General features: G+C 52.5%; 1 protein-coding gene across 2 annotated transcripts in view; it reads left to right on the forward strand.

Moving 5' to 3' along the window:
* The window catches only part of PCSK6 (proprotein convertase subtilisin/kexin type 6), a 163,753-nt gene that overhangs the window by 90,428 nt on the left and 54,556 nt on the right, over window positions 1-18,769 (forward strand). For both annotated transcript variants that reach the window (XM_065906568.1, XM_065906570.1), the window contains exons 7-9: window positions 8,987-9,159; window positions 14,515-14,727; window positions 18,146-18,246. In XM_065906568.1, the coding sequence (XP_065762640.1) occupies window positions 8,987-9,159; window positions 14,515-14,727; window positions 18,146-18,246 (487 nt within the window). The remainder of the gene's footprint in view (window positions 1-8,986; window positions 9,160-14,514; window positions 14,728-18,145; window positions 18,247-18,769) is intronic.

An 18,769-nucleotide genomic window follows, 5' to 3' on the forward strand; every position in this document is an offset into this window, starting at 1 on the left:
TTGTTCTTTTTAATCCATGTGCCTTTTATTTCCTTTTCTTGCTTTATTATCATGGTTACAACTTCTGGCCAAGAGCAGACATCCTTGCCTTGTTCCTGACCTTAGGAACAAGGTCTGGACCTTTACATTAACAATAACTTTTTTGTAAATGTTTTTTAGGAAGTTCATTATGCTCCCTTCTATTCAATTTTTTTAGTTTTTTAAAGAATGCATGGGTATAAAATCTTGTCACCACCTTTTCCTCATCGAGTGACATGTTTTATGTGATTTTTCTTTAGCTTGTTAGTATGGTGGGTTATATTGGTTTCTGAATATTGATCCAGTATTGTCTGTAGAGTAAGCCCCACCTGGCCATGGTGTTTTCTTTTCCTTTTTGATATGTTACTGAAACCCATTTGCTAATATTTTATAAAGGGTTTTTATGTTCATGAGGAGTCTTGGTTTGTAATTTCTCTCTCTCTCTCTCTCTTTACACTGTGTGATCTTAGTATCAGGGCAGTCCTAGCTTCAGTAAGTGAATTGAGAATTGTTCCCTTTTATGTTCTGAAAGTGATTGTGTAGAATTGATGTTAATTCTTTAACTACTAGTAGAGTCTTCTGACCTAAAAAATCTCTTTTGTGGGGAGATTGTTTGTTAATTACAAACTAAATTTCTTGAAAAGTTACAGAGCTGTTCAAATTGTCTATTTCATACTGAATGCAGCGCACATATGCTGTATTGTGTCTGAGTCTTTGTGACCCCATGGACTGTAGCCCTTCATGCTCCTCTGTCCATGGGATTTCCCAGGCAAGAATTGTGGTAGTTTGTATGTTGTGAGGAGGTGGTCCATTTCATCTAACTTGTCACATTTATTTGTGTAGAGTTGTTTGTAGTATTCTCTTATTGCACTTTTGGTGCAGTAGAGTCTGTGGTTATATTTAGTTTAATTCCTAATGTTGGTAATTTGTGTCTCCCCAGCCCCCCTATTTTTTAAGTCATTGATGCTTGAAGTTTACGAAGTTTTAGTAACCTTTTTAGAAAACGAGCTCTTTGTTATGCTTATTTTCTCTAGTGTTTTTCTGTTTTCGACTTCATTGTTTTCTGCTCCCATCTTTATTATCTCCTTCCTTCCTCTTGCTTTGGGTTTAGTGAAGTCTTTTTCTAGGATCTTGAAGTGGATGCTTCCGTTATTGATTTGAGATGTTTTCCTCTTCTCTGATGTAAACAGTGGTTCCATAAATCTCTCTCATAGCAGTAAGTTTAGCCATGTCTCACAGATTTTGATATGTTGTATTTTCCTTTTCATTCAGTTCAATGTTTTGTTTTTCCCTTGATACTTCCTTTCGGGCTCATAGATTATTTAAGAGCTTTGTTTCCAACTGTTTGGAGATGCACTGTTCTCTTTCTGCCATTGGTTACTAGTTAAGAGTCCGAGTTAGAGTCCTTCGTGGTTGTGGAAACACTTGGATAGGTGTTCCTGGATTCACTAAGGTCAGGGGTGAATCTATCTTGGTAGTCTTCTGCATGCATTTGACAAAGACATGTATTCTCTTGTTGAGTAGAATGTTCTAGAAGTGTCTATGAGACCATATTGGTTGGTGTTGGTGGTGAGTTCTTCGACATCCTTGCCAACTTTCTGTCTGGCTGTTCTGTCGACTATTGAGAGAAGATGTTGGAGTCTGGCAAAGTGGTACTGGCCCCACCATTGCCCACTTTGTTCTGCTTGTCCAGCCTTGGTGCCCCCGTCCTTGGTGTAATACTATGAATGAAGCCTACTGCTGTCCACTGGCAGCCCAGAGAGGAGGTGGCTATCCCACCCACCTAACCCTAACCCCAACCCTAACCCTAACCCTAACCCTCATCTAACCCTAACCCTAACCCCAACCCTAACTCTCTGGCATGGCAGGACCCTAACCCTAACCCTAGCCCTAACCCCAACCCTAACCCTAACCCTCTGGCGTGGCAGAACCCTAACCCTAAGCACCCCCCCCCTCGCCCACCCTGCTCCACTCCATCCCGTCACCACCACCCCCACCACTTCACCCCCTGCCGCAGCCTCCCACCCTGCCTCCTCCTCCTGCCCCTTGTTTTCCAGGGCTGTTGCTGTCTTATTCATTTCTTTTCTTGCTCCTGTTATTTCTAGGGCCCTGAGTAGGGGTGGACCAGGGGCTCGATTTCCCTTTGTCATCCAGCCAATCAGTATTTTTATTGTGATGGCGCTCAGTGCTGTCACTGGTTGCCAGATGCTGCACCAACACACACAGTCGTCTGTGCATCTGGTCCTTAGAATGATGCTTGGAGCTGGGTGTTAGTACCATCGCTTCATGCCAGGGAAGACTGACAGTCAGAAAGGAGGCTTGCCTGCTACGTCTGGGTCCACACCACTTCTGTTGGCAGAGCCGACATGTGAGCTCAGGCCCCTGGCGTTAAGCCGAGGTCGCCCCTTTGCAGCTGTGGCTCCCGGTGATGCAGTGGTGACTGGGTGAGGACTGTTGCCACCACGCCTGTGAAGAGGTGCAGAGCAGATAGAAAGGGTCCATGGTCCACAGTGGGCATGTGAATTCTTCTCCGTGGCTGCATTCACATTTCTTCCAAAGGTAACTGGACCTTGCTTCTCTCTTCCGGCCTCATATGTTCTAAGCCGCGCTCTCCATCCTTCCTGTGATAACTGGGACAACCTGGGAAGCCACAGAGAGAGGATGGCGAGCCCTCCCCCGCCCTCTCTCCTCACTGTCTTTATTCTCTCACTCTCTTAACCTTTTTCAATTTTAGCCCTGTGCGTAGTGTTCCCCACCCCTCTTTCCCTGTCTGCTTCTGGGTGGCAGTGGTGGTGGGTGGGCTCAGACTTGCGCCCACCAGCCTTCAGCTCATCATCATCAGTGTCTCACCTGCCAGGTGAGCTCTGGAGAGAGCCCTCCCTGCTTGTTCCTTGAGAGCCCCTCCCAGACTTGAGGGGTGAGCCAGGCCTCTGCATCGGGTCCTCTGTCCTCAGGGCCCCTCCCAGTGTCCTATAGGATGCTCATCCCACCCTGGCCTAAGGAGAACTTGCTGGGTGAGGTCACCTGTAGGGCATGTGATGAAGCCCTTGCCCTTTTAACTTTAGGGAGCGTCTTGCTTTTGGCGAGTTGTTCCCCTGAGCTGATGCTTAGCAGGACTCACACACTTCCCTGAGGTAGGATGGGGTCACCTGGAGCACAGCCTGCCCCTGTGTCCAGCTCCAGCTCAGTGAAGCCCCCCAGCCCGAGGGACAAATCCCCAGGCTGCTTGGGGGCAAGCGGTGCCCTGGAACTGAAAGGTGTCCTGCTCAAGCCTCGTGAAGGACAAACGTCGGGCGCCTTTTCAGTCTGTTGACTGTTTCTGGGAAGGAAAAGTGCAGCAGCAGCCGCCACATTCCTGCTGGTGTTTTTGTTCCCTGTTTTGATGGGGGAACTGAATCATGCTTTTCCTTTCATAAACAGGAGAATGTTAAGTACATAACAGCTAAATTAATCCTTGCCCATAAATTAGTTCATTATGTTAATTCAGACTCACAGAACTCAGTCTCATTAGCGTTTCCATTAAGCTGTTTAGGCTTACGAGTATTTTAAGAGTACAATTTAAGCTGCAGATTAATCTTCAAAGGCTCCAAGTGTGTTTTTAACTGCAGGAAAATTTAAAATGCATTGGGAGGTTTGGGGAGATTTAGTGACTGTGGGCAGCCACAGCCCTTGCATTCTCATCAAAGGCCCCCACCTGCTGGGTATGGTACCCCGAGGCTGAGAGGAGCCTTAGGAAGGAGGAGATGGGCAGGTGTGGCCACCATCCTCCCCAGAGGACAGGTGAGCCAGTTCTAGGCTGCATGTGCGGTTCTGAGGTTGTCCTCACAGACACTGAGTAGAAGCAATTCCGCTCCTGGGGGCTTGTGAGAAAGATAGGCAGGGAGAGAACGCAGAGTATGTCCGAGCCTGCGTGACAAGCCAGTGGCCTTCTTGCTGGATGGTGTGACTGTCTTCTTGTCACTGCCTCCTGGTCTCCATCAGAGGCCCACTCAGGGCATCCTGTCACAGGACACATATCCTTCAGGGCTCCTTGCATCCCTGCCTGCCCTGCCTACTGTCCCCTGTCCCACCCCACCAGCCCTCACCGAACTGCCTTGCTCTCTGGACCCTGCTCCCTGGTGCAGAAACCACGAAACTCAATCAAGATTTCAAATCTCCAGTGCATTGCTGAGGTTCTTGCACTTTTTACTGTTCTCTGACAAATCAGCAGAACCTGATTATGAAAGCGTGACCTGTTTTGAAATAGAGTTTTCATTATTATTCAGGTATGACAGGCCCACAGGTCAGGAGACAGTGGTCCCTGAGCAGTCTATCACTCACAGTTCCCAAGAGAATGGGTCATGCTGCTCTGGGGCACACATGGCAGGCTCCAGGGTCGCTGTGGAGGCAGAAGAAGCAAGGGAAGCAGTGATCTGCAGCCCTTATTGTGGTTTCTGCACAAAAGAAGTGAGGAGGGGTGAGCAGGCTTAAGATGGGCTAGTTTGAATCATTTCAGGTCTCGGGGCTTAGGGGCTGCCCCTGGTGGTCTGGTTCCTGGCCCTGGGGTGATTGGGGCAGATGGAGAGTAACCTGAAGGTAAGACACCCCCTCCCCCAATGAAAGATATCCTTGTGGGGTGGGCTCTGGATTGGCTGGTTTGCCCAAGGAAGACATCCTGGGGGTCTCCTGTACCATCTCCAGGAACTGGCCAGCCTGGGAGCGTCGGGCTTCAGTCCCTGCAGGGTCAGCAAGGCCTGAAGCATCAGAATACAGAAATAAGAGACAGGGTTCATGTGAGACCTACTGGAAGAGGCCTCCTCTCAGGAGCCCAAGATGGTTCAGGACCCCAAGAGTTTACTGGACACCGCCGGCTCCTGCCTCGTTTCCACCATGAGGGATATCGGACTGAGCAGGAGCCCAGGGAGACCTGGTGTGGTGGTCAGCCGCGGTGTTTGGACACTTCCTGTGACCCTGTGGCAAGTTCACGTGTGCCTCCCAGTCCCGCAGACACGCCCCAGGTCTTAGAAGGAGGCTGTTCAGTGCAGGCATGTTTACAGATCTGAGAGCTTATTTGTCTTGGGCCATAATGAGAGCAGAAGCCTTTTAGGTTTGCAGCATTTCTAAAAAACTGTTGCAACCTCCCTCATCCCAGAATGGCTGTTGGTAGGACAGAATATACTGTAGTTTTAGTGGAAAAAGAGAGAAAGACTAAATCAATTCTCTGTGGAAACTGCTAAAATAAACTCAGGATTAATGAGCAAAATTTGTTGGGGAGGCCCATTTGTCACACTCAGAAAGCCACAATCTAATTTTACTTGCCGCTGTTCATTGCTCTTGCATTGCCATTCATTTGCTGAAGGCAAAACACATTATCTCTCAATGGACAGGAGTGGGCCCACATCCCGCTCCCCTTCCCTCCTCCAAACGGCCTGATGCCTGACTTCCTGTTGGGGAGAGGGAAGAGGGCAGGGGGTGTTCTGGTTGTCTTTTCCTTGGCTCACCAACAGAAACATTTTCTCTCAGTTCTAGAAGCTGAAAGTCCAGGGTGAAGGTGTCGCCAGGCCTGGTTTCTTCCAAGGCCTCTCTCTAGACCAGCAGATAGCTGCTCCTCTGTGTCTCCCCGTGGTCGTCCCTTGGTCTGTGTTGTCTCTGTCAGAATTTCCTCTTAGAAGGACATCAGGCCTGTCGGATGGGGGTACACCCATGTGACCTCACTTCAGCTTAATTACTCCTTTAAGACCCTGTCTGCAAGCCCAGCACCGCCCCCCTCCCACTGGCCTGTGAAAGTGGACAGATGCAGGGCACTTGCAGGGGCGATGCAGTGGCCCTGGGTGGGTTTGCCTGCTGCACACAAGCCTGTGATTTGCATGTGCTATGTGCTCAGTTGCTTCATTCGAGTCCGACTCTGTGTGACACCACGGACTGTAGCCCACCAGGCTCCTCTGTCCATGGGATTCTCCAGACAAGAGTACTGGAGTGGGTTGTCATTCCTGTCTGTAAATTAGGAGCAGGGGAAGGGAGGAAGGATGGGTCACTATGAGAAAATTGTGGTTGTATTTTTAACTTCCTCAGGAGACCTGTAAAATCAGTGCTTTCATCGGGTTCTCCAGGACAGTGAGGCCTCTGTGGGTGCAGGTCAGTCTGTGGAAAGATGACTGCTGCAAGCCCAGCTGTGCGGTCTTACTGGGTGTGACTCTGCCAGGGGCTGAGCTGCCCAGCAGGCCCTGCGAAGCCCCCTCCCCCTCCTCCTCGTCACACTTCTCCCACCTCGTTCCCTAGATGGGACCTCAGAGTGGACGGGCCAGCCCCACTTGTCCTGTTCCTGGGAACCCTGCACCCAGCCTGCTGCCCAGTTGTAAGCACACCAACAACCAGGACAAACCAAATCCAGATGGTTTGTCTACATTATTTTTGTACCTGACAGTTTATGGGAAATGGGTCTTTATTTTTTCATTAAAGAAATGATGACTGTTTTCTTCAGTTGGGCATTTCGAGAGCCATTCGCATTTAATACTAATACTGGAACAGCAGGTCTCTAGTGGAAATATTTACCTTTTCGTTGTTGGCAGCTTGTCAGTGTTGGGAAAACAGATGCTTAATTAAAACCTCGGTATGTCGTGCTTTCTTCCTCACACATCAGTCAGTCTTCCTCCAGGATGGAGGAGGAGCCATGTGAGAGGTGTCGGGAAGCATTCTGGTCTTCTGTTTTTACATATTTGGGGGATGTCTCCTGGCATCTTGTTCCTGTTCAGACATTGGCATTCCACCACCCATCCCTGGCCTGGAGAGGCCTGAGGGCGGCAGGCTACTGTCACCACCTGGATGGCAGAACTGGTTTGGTTTTGGCTGTGTGTGTGGCCAGCGGGGTCTCTTGCCCTGGAGAATCCATTGCTAAAGATAAGGACATGTCTGCTTTTTCTCAGAAAGCAGAGGGTATCAGGGCCCCAATGTTATATTATCCTCCCGACTGCCCCAGCAAGTTTTGTGGAAACCATGGGCTCAGAGAGTGTGAGACCCTGGCCCAAAGCCAGACGCAGCTGGGATGTGATTCCACCCCAGGACTGTCTAGCCCCTACTCTCTTCCCCCTGAAGCACTCTGCTCTTCATCTTGCCCCGGGGCTGCATCTTTGCCCTATGAAGCAGCCAGCATCCTGTACTGGTTGTGGCCCCTCCTCAGCTTTCATGGCTCCAAGAGTCCCAAGTTCCCATCTGTGACACAGCCATAGAGACAGGGGCCCTGGACACACAGACCGGAGACCAGGAGGCATGGTTTTGGGGGCCATGCTGACTGCTCTCATCCCCCAGAAATCAGAAAGGAGAAAGTACAGCACGGGGTGGTGGTGGGGGGCGGTTCATCCTCCACAGATGCTGACAAGCCCAAAGAAGATTTGGCTCTTACTCTATTCAAATAGAGAACCTCTATTTATCAAAAGACACCATAAACAAAGTGAGAAGTCAAGGCACCAACTGGGAGAAGGTATTTATAACATAAGTAACTGACAAAGGATGAACTCCCAGTGCATGCTGTGTTATTTAAGCCTGCTTCCACTCATATTAAAGCACCCATTGTTAAGGCAATGGATAAACTAATGCACATTTCTGAGTACTTTCCTGTGTGAGGGGCAGGCCTGGGTCAAGGCCTCAGGTGTTCAAGTTCATATTTTCCCAAGATGGACGTTTATGTGTGTCTGTTACTTTATTTAGCAGGCTTTGTAACTAATGTGTGTACCAGGCTTTATTTAGTAGGCTTGTAACTTGTATACCAGGCAATCCTTCATGTGTCAAATAGTAAATGTTTTAAAAATAAAGGTAAAAAGTAGCTATTGTTAACAACCCCTGGAGGTAGGTTCTACTGCCCCAGTTTTTACAGATAGGGTCAGACTAGCTGCTGACCACTTACCGTGGTCAGCACTTACCGTGCTGTGGCCACTTACCGTGTGCCGGGCACATTATATGAACCATCTTTTTTGATGTTTTGCGCCTTAGCAGATGTGATAGCTTTCATCACTACACATTACAGACACCAGAAGCTTAGGGAGATGAGGTAGCCCCGTGGTCACTAACTGGTTGCAACAGGTGGTCAGGCAGGGTCTCCCTGGTGGCCTGCCGCATGTTCCCCCACCTCCTGTGGGTGAGGGGCCGCCTCCCCAGGCCTCCTCTCTGGAGCTGGTGATGAGGGGTCTACCCCACCTCGTCCTATGCCATCACATCCAGGCTTAAACGATGGTGACAACCCCTCATCTTGCTACCAGGCACCCAAGGGTCCAAACCGCTCAGGCAGCCATGACAAAATCCCACAGACCAGGTGGCCCAGACCACAGGCCCTTGTGTCTCACAGCTCTGGGGGGCTGAAACCCAAGTTCAAGGTGCCAGCCCACTGCTTTCTCGTGAGGGCCCCGTAGCGTGGCAACTGGCCAATGACCACCATCCATGTCCTCACGCAGCAGAGGATATGGGAGGCACGATCTCGCCATCTGTTCTCCTGAGTCTGCTTGTCCTGCCCTGGCCCCTCATGACCACATCCGAACCTCCTGAAAGGCCTGCCTCCAGATGTGCTGGCATGGGGTTAGGGGGTCAACCCTGAGCCTGGGGACAGAAGCCTGCGGTCCATGGAGGGTGGAGAAGAAGGAGTAGGGAGCAGGCAGAGCCAGCAGGTGAAGCAGTTGGCGTTGGTGTCTGCTTACTCTTGAGGCTGTCCAGCCACAAGGAGCCGGCTGTCTGGTGACCTCAGCCTTCCCTCAGGCCTCGGCCAGGGCCCATGTGGTTGTGGGCGCCATTGTTGAACCTGTGATGGTGCTCAGGTCTGAGTCCCTCTCGTTCTGCTGTGAATTTCTCTGATATTGTGTTCGAGCAGGGTTTCCAGGCTGTCAGGGTGGGAGTTGCTAGTGGCTGGGGTCCCAGCTGAATATGGGGCCCGATGTTGTACATGGGAACCCCGCCCATGAGGGGCCAGCATCCACACGGCTCTCACATCCGCCTGTTCTTTCAGGCATCCGAATGCTGGATGGAGATGTGACCGATGTGGTGGAGGCCAAGTCTCTGGGCACCAGACCCAATTACATCGACATCTACAGTGCCAGCTGGGGGCCGGACGATGATGGCAAGACGGTGGACGGGCCTGGTCGGCTGGCCAGACAGGCCTTCGAGCACGGCATCAGAAAGGTGTGGTGACCCAGAGCCATGGTGGGAGGGCAGGGTGAGGGGCAGAGTGAGGGCTCTCAACAATTGAAAACCAGAAAGAATAAAGAAGCCAAAAACAATATTAAAAGCAATTCTACAAACCCAAGATGATCTTCTCTGCACATTGAAGGGCTCTGCTTCTCACCTTTTAAGAGATGAGTACAGGATCAGCTTCATGCTGGATTGCAGTCTGTCTTATTAAGTAACCAACATAGAAGTAAGGAGAAATCTTGTCATGTAGGTAGCAGTGAATAAATTTTAGGGATGTCACTGGAGGTCCAGTGGTTAAGATTTCACACTTGCAGTGTGGGGGCAGGGGTTTCGTCCCTGATCAGGGAAGCAAGTCCCTACATGCCCCCCCAAAATTAAATACATATATAAATAAATTTGAGGATCACACACACAGAGTCGGAGTGACTCAGGGAGAGCCCTGACAGGATGAGGTGGGATCAGGGCCAGAGCGAGGGAGAAGTCAAGTGGGGGCTCAGGGCAGTAGCCACCCACCAAACCAGAGCAGAGGGATGTCATCTCATTACAGAGTCGCTGCTCCCAAGGTGCCTGCAGCTCACCTGCCAGCCTCAGGACTCTGCCTCGCAGCCTGACAGCCCCCGGCTTGGGGTGTGCAGCTGGGTGGTGGGGGTCCTAGACTGACCGCCTGGCCTGTTAGTAGGGCTCTGCAGGTGGAAGGGTGTCTGGGACTCAGCCCACCTGCCCACAGGACCCCCATCCTGGAGCTCTCTGCATGCATCACAGGCTGTGTGCTCACCCCGCACCCCCAAGGCATCAGGTCTCCATGGTGCTCCCTCCCAGCCAGTGTGCCACCCAGACATTTAGGATGTCTGGGGTGGAGCCCACCAGGGGCTGTCAGAGCAAACAGATGAACATGGGCCCTCAACCTATTGGCCAAGGTGGGCAGAGGAGTACACCCCAGTCACCCCGTGGTCATCAGTTCTGGGTCCTTGTGAGTTAGGAAAGCTGGGGAAGAGAGGGTCCTAGAGACAACCTAGGTCTCACAAGGAGGGGGCACAGTGGATTTCTGGGCGAGGACAGCTTTCTGGATCAGACACCGGCCTGTAATCAGTGTCCTGGTGGCTCCTAGTGGCCAGGCAATGCCGGCGAGGTTAAAGCTGGAAGTCCAGGCCTCCCGAGGCAGGGTTTATGCCTCTGACTTCTCCTGTGGGAGATAGGACGGTGGGGCCAGGTCAAGCCCATTTTATTATTTATATACTTTTACCATATTTTTAAAGTTATTATTTTATTATAAACTGTGCACCATGATTAAAGTGTGGTCAGTACATAGTTAACAAGTCAGATGGTACCAGTGGTTGTCCTGAAGGCAAGGCTTACCGCCCTCTGCACCCCACCCCACCCCTCTCCACAGGCCCTTGTTGATGATTTCCTTTGTCTGAATAATACAGTCTGGTCACTTTTCTGGATGTGTTGAGTTTGGTCACTTTCTATCTATTAATTCCCTTCTATGGGGCTGGGGTGTTTGTCTCCTGGAACACCCCCAACCTCAGACCCCATGGTCTGGTGGCTCCAGGCCACGAGATACTGTACACAAGTGTGAGGCTTCTTATTCTGCCCTCTCCCCTCCCGGGCCGCTCAGGGCTTGAATGTCTGAGAAGTGAGTGACCAGAGTGGGGCTACGTTCTCACGTCCCTCGCAGCTCTGTGCTTACCCTGACACTCATGAGACAAAAGAAGAGGGGGACGGGTAGACATCAGCACGTCCACAGCTCACACTCAGGACACAGACGTCTTCCTCTGTCCTCACGACTCAAGAGATGTGCAGCCTCTTCAGTCAGCTCGGCGAGTGGCCGAGCTCACCAGGTGCTGGGAGGTCGGGCGCAAGCCCGTTAGCCGCTGCCAGATGCACAGATCTCATTGCCCCAATTTCCAGCATCCCTCGTGCTGGGTCATGTGGATCTCACTCTTGACACCAAGGGGAACCTCCTGAAACTAGGTGTAAGTTAGAGACCACTTTTATTGAATGGAAGATGCTACTTTTTAAAGATATTTTCTTTATTCACTTATTTGATCACATCGGGGCTAAGTTGTGGCACATGGGCGGTTTAGTTGCAGATGTGAGCTCTTAGCTCATGTAGGATGTAGTTCCCCAACCAGGGATCGAACCTGGGCCCCCTACATTGGGAGCATGGAGTCGGAGTCACTGGACCACCAGGGTCGTCCCTGAAGATGCTCTTTGAGAGGTGTGAATCCTGAGTGTCGGTCATTTCTGTGAAATGATTTCTAAAGATTCTGAGAGCTGAGGACGAGCTGTTTCCAGGAGATGGGCTGGTTGTCTTGGCCTGACCTCTCTTGGGTGTACAGGTGAGCTGTAGAGGGTGGAGTGTCGGGAGCTATGAGGGCTTCGCGTCCTGAGTTCTGAGCCATGCCAGCCTCATTCCGCCATCGGGAGTGCAGGAGCTGCAGTGGGACCACGTGGTTCCCACCACTTGTGTAAATTTTCTGAGATACTGAGGTCATTTCATTGGGTTTTGTTTTTTTTTTTTCAGTCTTTCTGAATAAAATATGTCACATAGGGAGCCTTGAATTTCAACTGTCAGAAGCTGTCACTGAAAATCCTCCTAGAAATTTGATGGTCTCAAACCAAACCACATTCTTCCATCTGTTTTCCTCCTTGATGCCCCACTTGTCACTTGCAGCCTCCCCTGTAAAACCTGACTGCATCCTTGGTAGATGGTATGAGTTCTGGTAGGCACCATCAGATGCTGTACTTTAGTATAAAGAGGTGTTGGATATTGGTCCTCACATGACTGGTCACCCAGAACGGGAGAGTCTACCACACTGTGGCTGAAGGCACTGGCCGGGTCCAGCGCCAAGCATTCACTAGCACTCCACATCCACAGATGAGCCATCCGCTTCCCTAGCAAGATGCTGAAACACATTCTGAGGAGTGGAGGTGGTGTCTTCCTGAACAGAAGTGTGAGTTCACAACTGGGGTTGACACATCCTCACCCTAGAGCAGGGTCCCTGTCTCCAGGATCTGATGCCTGATGATCTGAGGTGGAGCTGATGTAATGATAATAGAAATATAGTGCACAATAAGTGTAATGTGCTTGAACCATACCAAAACCACCCCCACCCCGGTCTGTGGAAAAATCATCTTCCATAAAACTGGTCCCTAGTGCCAAAAATGTTGGGGACCACTGCCCTAGAGCCTCCGTCCTGTGGCTTCCAGGTGAACAGAAGATGTGGAACGTGAACACACAGTCCTCAGAGACAGCTTGGACGTTCCTTACACCTCAGCCCTGGGAGTTTCCTCTGCCCCGTTCCCATACTCTTTCCAGGAGACTGTTCTCAGAAGGGAGAGAGGCTCTGGACACCCTGACACGCATGAGAACTCAGGGGTCAGGGGTTCCTGCAAAGTGCAGGTGAGGAGATGCAAGTCTTTGGCATTTAGACCCTGTTGTTTGCTGGCATCACTGGGAAGCTCATTAGAAACACGGACTTGGGCTTACCTGGACTAGCCAAGCCCATGCCTGCAATGTAGTGAGACCCAGGCATTGTCCTCTCACATGTGAGCTGTGTAGGTAGTGTGAGCAGTGTGGGCCATGTGAGTAGTGTGGGCGCTCACGAGTGTGAGCAATGTGAGCGGTGTGGGTGCTTACGAGTGTCAGCGGTGTGGATGCTCACGAGCGTGAGCTGTGTGAGTGGAATGGGCACTCACAAGTGTGAGTGGTGTGAACGGCATGGGTGCTCACAAGTGCAGGCCATGTGAACGGTGTGGGCGCTCACGAATATGCGTGGTCATGAGTGTGGGCAGTATGGGCACTCATGAGTGTGGGCGGTGTGAGCAGTGTGGGTGCTTACGAGTGTGGGCCGTGTGAGCGGTATGGGCACTTACAAGTGTAAGCAGCACTCTGCAAAGCGGGAGCAGGAATGTAGCTCCCCCTGCCTTGAGTAACAATGGCCTTTGATCAGTAAACTGCAGTGTGGTGAGGACTGAAGGTGAAGGTGTCCAGAGGTGATTCTCATCAGAGAATCAGAGACAGGCTCTGATTGAATTTCATTCGGATTCTTGCTGCTTTGCATGAGCTTCGTGTGTGTTACTTGCACAGGCAAACCTGTGTCCTCAGTCCTTCTAGAGACTGCCCTTTGTGCTGACCATGGGCAGCCTCTCTGTTGGGTTCCTTGCCATTGGGACAGGTCTCCCCATAGATGTGGGAACAAGAGTGGATGAGGCAGCTTTGAGCTGGGGGCTGGGCTGTCTCTCAAGCCCCAGGTTGGAGCTGGCGGGGATGTTGGAGTAAAGACAAACGAGCACAAGAGGGCGGGCCCTGGGGTCCACTTGGGCCACATGTGGGGTGTCCTGGTGCCTCCAGGGCAGATGGGTGCCTCAACCCAGGTGGCCTTGGGTGCTGGGGTCACATGTCCACATCCCATCAGAAGCAGGGCTTCAGTCGGCTACCAGGGTTGCAGGATTCCTTTGAAAGCTTCCTTTAAATTGTCCAGTCATTGGGGAAAGCCTGGGTTTCCTCCTGCATGTTTGGATAGGGAGGTGGGGGGTGTGCGGAGACTGGAGTGCCCACCCATCTGGAGACAGGTGTTGGCTCTGCCCTCTGGGACCAGTTGCACCCACTAGCAGGTCCTGCCTTTGGACCAACAGGTCAGCGCCATCTGGCACTGGTGTGCTTGTTCAGCCAGTGTCTGTGGCTGAAGGAGCCTGGTTGGGCCTGTGGGTGAAGATGGAGCTTGGCCAAGCTGGCAGTCTGAGTGCTTCAATGTTGGCCCTGTGGAGGCCCCAGGGCACTCTCCTAGGATGGCCATGGGCATTCTGGCACCTGGCCCTTGTCCCATAGGTCCTGGGCCACCTGCTTTTCAAGGAGCTTTCTCCCCAGGAAGTGTGCATCTGCAGCTGGTTTTGCAGAACCTTCATCCTCTCCCTCCCAGGACTAGCTCTCACAATTCAGAAAAGTTAGATTCAGCCATCAGCTCCCACATCAGCATACATGGGGTATAGTGTGGGTCGCTACAGAGGAAGGCACTGGCATGGCCCCCAGACAGGACAGGTCATGGGAGGGCCTGCATCTTCCCCTGAAGAGCAGGGAGGGCTCCTCAGTACCGTCCCGTCATTCTGCTGGGTCCAGAGTTTCACCAAGGACTCTGTTAACATCAAGAAGAAGCCCAGAAACCACACATTTGGGGCCCCCATGTGGTCCAAGTGCATCCTTCTGAGCTTCCTCCTGGGGGAGGTGTGCTGGAGCCATCGCAGGAGCAGTGGTCCCCCTCACGGCTGCTATTCCCCGACACTGAGACCAGCCAGTGGGGGCGTCCAGTGAGGGCTGACACCTGTCCCCACCCTCCCATCCAGGGCCGGCAAGGCCTGGGCTCCATTTTTGTCTGGGCGTCGGGGAATGGCGGCCGTGAGGGGGACCACTGCTCCTGCGATGGCTACACCAATAGCGTCTACACCATCTCCGTGAGCAGCACAACCGAGAACGGCCACAGGCCCTGGTACCTGGAGGAGTGTGCGTCCACCCTGGCCACCACCTACAGCAGCGGGGCCTTCTACGAGCGCAGAATCGTGAGTCTGGAGAAGGGTCTTGGGGGTGGGAGGGGGATGCGCCTGCCCCTGATCTCATGAGTCCTCAGGGGCCCCAGGGAGTGGGGACTCCTGCTCTTGGTCCCATGAGTCCTCAGGGGGCCCTGGGGGGTGGGGTCTCCTTGTCATGGTCCCATGAGTCCAGAGGGGGTTCCCAGGGGGAAGGGCTCCTGCTCCTGTTCCCATGAGTCCTCCTGGGACCCGAGGGAGGGCAGGGTTCCTGGTCACAGTCCCAGGAGGCCGTTAGGGCAGTTTGGACCCAGCTGCAGCCAGTCTGGCCATCAGGGAACTGGTTGTGCCTCGAGGTAAACCCCAGACCCTTGGCAGCCTCCCTCGGACCCTGCCTTTCTAATTTTGGCGCAGAATATCAATTAAAACCCTCTCTGGCTCTGGGGGTCTAAAAATACCCTTAAGAATGGGGTGCATTCTCACCACAGTGTCTTTTTTTAGCTTTCTAAATTCTTCGGCCACATTGCTTGGGGTCCAACTGGCCCGTTCAGTTTCAACGTGTAAAACAGAAGGAGAGAAAGTCTTGGCTCTACACTGAAACGTTTTAGAAATCCGAGTGTCTTGGGTGTTCCCTTCCTCACAAAAGGACTTTTCCACACCCTTTAGGTTGAGAGTGGTTTTCTGTCTGCTGCAGTGGCTTCAATGAACATAAATCAGTGTGGTTTATCTTTTAAAAATAGCTTTTATTTTAGTGTATGGGTGAAGTTCATGCTTGTTCCTTCCCCAGGTGCTTTCATACTTTAAAAAAGGTAGGAGGGGAGGGTTTCAAGTTGAAGTCAATGCAGAATTCAAGTGCACAGTCCTTAGGATGGTTTTTAGATGTCTAAAAAATGAGACCTTGGAGCTGGCCAGGCGTGGTTTAACCTGAAAACTCCCTGGCGTCTTTTCATTTCTCCTGCTGCCTGGCCACATCTGTAGATGTTATTTGCAGGCACATTTTTACACTTTCCTGAAGGAGCCTAAGGCTTCCCATTGCCCACTGTCCTCTGCAGCACTGGGAGGATCAACGGTCCTCCTGTTGCCAGCCTGGCATTGGCCTCGGCCAACTCACAAAAGTACTCATTAAGTTGTTACTTTCCTTTCTGCTGGAACACGCATCCCTGGGATGGTGCTGAGATGCTGAATGGTGTCCTGTTGCTTTAAATATCTAGCTGGTTTGAGCGTGGACTTAGGACCTGTCAGAGGCCTGGGCTGGAGTAGGGGGGATGGTGCGTGTGAGGGGGCCCCCGTCCCTGGGAGCAGGGCTTGCAGTTCTGTGTGCTTAATGAGTCACACAGCCGATGCATGTGTGTGTTTATGTGCGTGTGTGTGTGTGTGTGTACATGCACAAGCACACACCTTAGCTACAGAATGCCTTAATTTCTGCATCTCTTCATAAAGAATTCTCTGAGCCCTGATGTTCAGTAACTGGGTGTTGCTGGGCAGAGGGCAGAGGAGAAAACAGTGGGCAGCAGCTGTCTAGGGCCCTTCCCTGGTAGCACAGGTACCAGGTGATTTTGTTTCAACTCAGCCAAGGCAAGATGTTTGCTCTGAGTCCCTTAGAGACCCTGCCAGGGGGAGCGCCCTGTGCTGGATGCTCGGCAGCTCGTGTCTGTGTTCGGGCAGGCATCTGACAACAAGTGTAGCTTGGGCCCCTGTCACCCTCGTGCACCGAGTGCCGACGGCAATGACTGCCTGGTGCTGAGGCGGCACCTCTCCCTCCTTCACACTCTTGTTAACACGGCCACGCCCCAGCAGCACAGAGGGTCTCAGGAGGGGGTGGCCCACCCTGGCTCCACTATCCCCTTTTGCTAGCCAGGGGAGGCTCCTCTGCTCACACCCTTTTCTCTGAGGCTGCAGAGCCAGCCCCAGGCCTGCCCTGCTCTCAGGAGCTCGGTCTCCTGGCCAGACACCCCCATTTCCCTCCGGCCACTTTGGACTGAGCACAAGCATGTGCCAGGCACCAGTGTTGCTTCCCCAGCAGCCCTGGGAAGGGCGTGTCAGTAGCCCATTGGCAGGAGGATCCTGGGGTCACAGAGGGTGCAGCCTCCTCGTGGCTCCCTGCCCTCCCCAGGGTCGAGGAAGGGAAGTAGGCTGGTCCCTGCCAGTACCCCGTGAGTCTTCCTATGTGTGTGACCCGCACAGGCTCCCTCTCTTAGGGTGATGGTCGGCCTTGCTGAGGCCTGACAAAGGAAAGACACTCTGTTTGTAAGAGGCTCCGGACTTTTCCCACAGGGGAAATTCTTTCTCAGGGATTTGCAGATGGGTGGCTGGAGCCTGGCAGTTGCAGGTATGTTAGTCTCTGTTGGCACCATAGCAAATGATCCCAAGATTCCCAGGTGGAAACAGCACAGCTGAGCCATCTCACAGCTCTGGGGGCACAAGTGCAGCAGCCTCCATGGGCCCATTTTCTAGGCCTCACAAGGCTGAGGCCAGGTGTCAGCTGGGCTGCGTGTTTTCCATAGACTCAACAGGAGGGCCTGTCCAGTACGTGTCCCACATGTTGGCAGACCTCAGTTGCTTGTGGTTTTAGGACTGAGGTCCCATCTCCTCATGGGCTGGCTGCTGAGGTCAGTTCCCGGCTGCTGTGGGCCACCCACCTTCCTGGCTTGCATCCCCTACGTCCTCTCTAAAGCCAGCTGCATAGATCAAGTCCTTCTTGAGCCACATCTCTCTGACAGATATAAGGGCCTGTGATTACATTGGGCCTGCTGGATCATCCAGGATAAACCCCTGACTTAACAGTTGGCTGGGTGGCAGCCTTCACTCCATTTGCACTAGCATGGGGGTCACTGCAGGGCCAGCACCCCTCCTAGCACAGTAGATGTCTCCTACCTGTGCCTACGTGAAGTCGCCACCTCAGTTCAGGGGGGTGCAGTCAGGCTGTGCCATGGTGAGACTCAGAGTCTGTGCCCTGCCCGACGGTGCTCCGCGTGTAGCTCTTGCAGCAGACAGGACGGGGGCTTTGGAACACTGCCAGCCACGAGGAGGACATCCTGGTAGGGCTGGTCTGTGACCTCTGACCCATCCTGAGCCTCTGGCTCACAGCAGAGATGCTCTCCAGGTCACCTGGCACCTGCATGTCTTTCGCGCTGCTCTGAAGTTGGGGCGACTTGGGGGTCATTGATGGGGACCCTGGCAAGCAGTCTTGCTGTGGAGGCCCCTCTGTTTCATTCCATCTCTCCGTGGTGTCTCGGGGTGCATCTGCAGAGGTGTGGGTGTGTGGCTGGGACCCCATCTCCCCACCACACTATCAGCCTGTTGCTGGGGGTGCCAGACCCGTGGAAACCTCTGTCCCTGAGATGTGTCTGCATAGCACCTCTTCCATCCTTGGGTCAAAGTCAGCCTGCCCAAGGCAGTGTCCTGAGCAGCCTCTGACCCAGCTGCTTGCTGCCCCGCCCCCCCCACCCAGGTGACCACGGACCTGCGTCAGCGCTGCACAGACGGCCACACCGGAACCTCGGTCTCGGCCCCCATGGTTGCCGGCATCATCGCCTTGGCCTTGGAAGCAAAGTAAGTTCTCACTTGCCTTCCCTTCTTTACCTTTCTTTTTTCTTCTTTTTTTAAAAAAGGTGTTTAATGTATCAAAATACACATAATGTAAAATTTACCATTTAAGCCATTTTAAGTGTGTAGTTGATGAAGTATATTCACTGTTGTATGACCATCTCTACCACCCCCTGCAGGACGTCCCTCTCTGTCCAGCCAGCTCCTGTCCCCAGGAGACAGCTCTGCCGCAACAAAACACACAGACAGAACTTAGACAGGAGATATTCCTAGACTGGATATTCACAGTCCCAGGGCCAGAGGTCTAAGGCTGAGTGTCACAGGGCTGGTTTCCTCTGAGGCCTCTCTCCTTGGTGTGTCACCTTCCCTCCATGTGCTCACGCGGCCTTCTTTGTGCGTGTGTTTGTTGTTCAGTCACTTAGTCATGTCTGACCCTTTGTGACCCCAAGGACTGTAGCACACCAGGCTTCCTTGTCATGTATGTGTTTAGATCCTTTGATAAGGACGCCAGTTACAGTGAATCAGGGCC

This window comes from Muntiacus reevesi, chromosome 15 (genome assembly GCF_963930625.1).
Source record: "Muntiacus reevesi chromosome 15, mMunRee1.1, whole genome shotgun sequence".
Classification (NCBI taxonomy): Eukaryota; Metazoa; Chordata; class Mammalia; order Artiodactyla; family Cervidae; genus Muntiacus; species Muntiacus reevesi.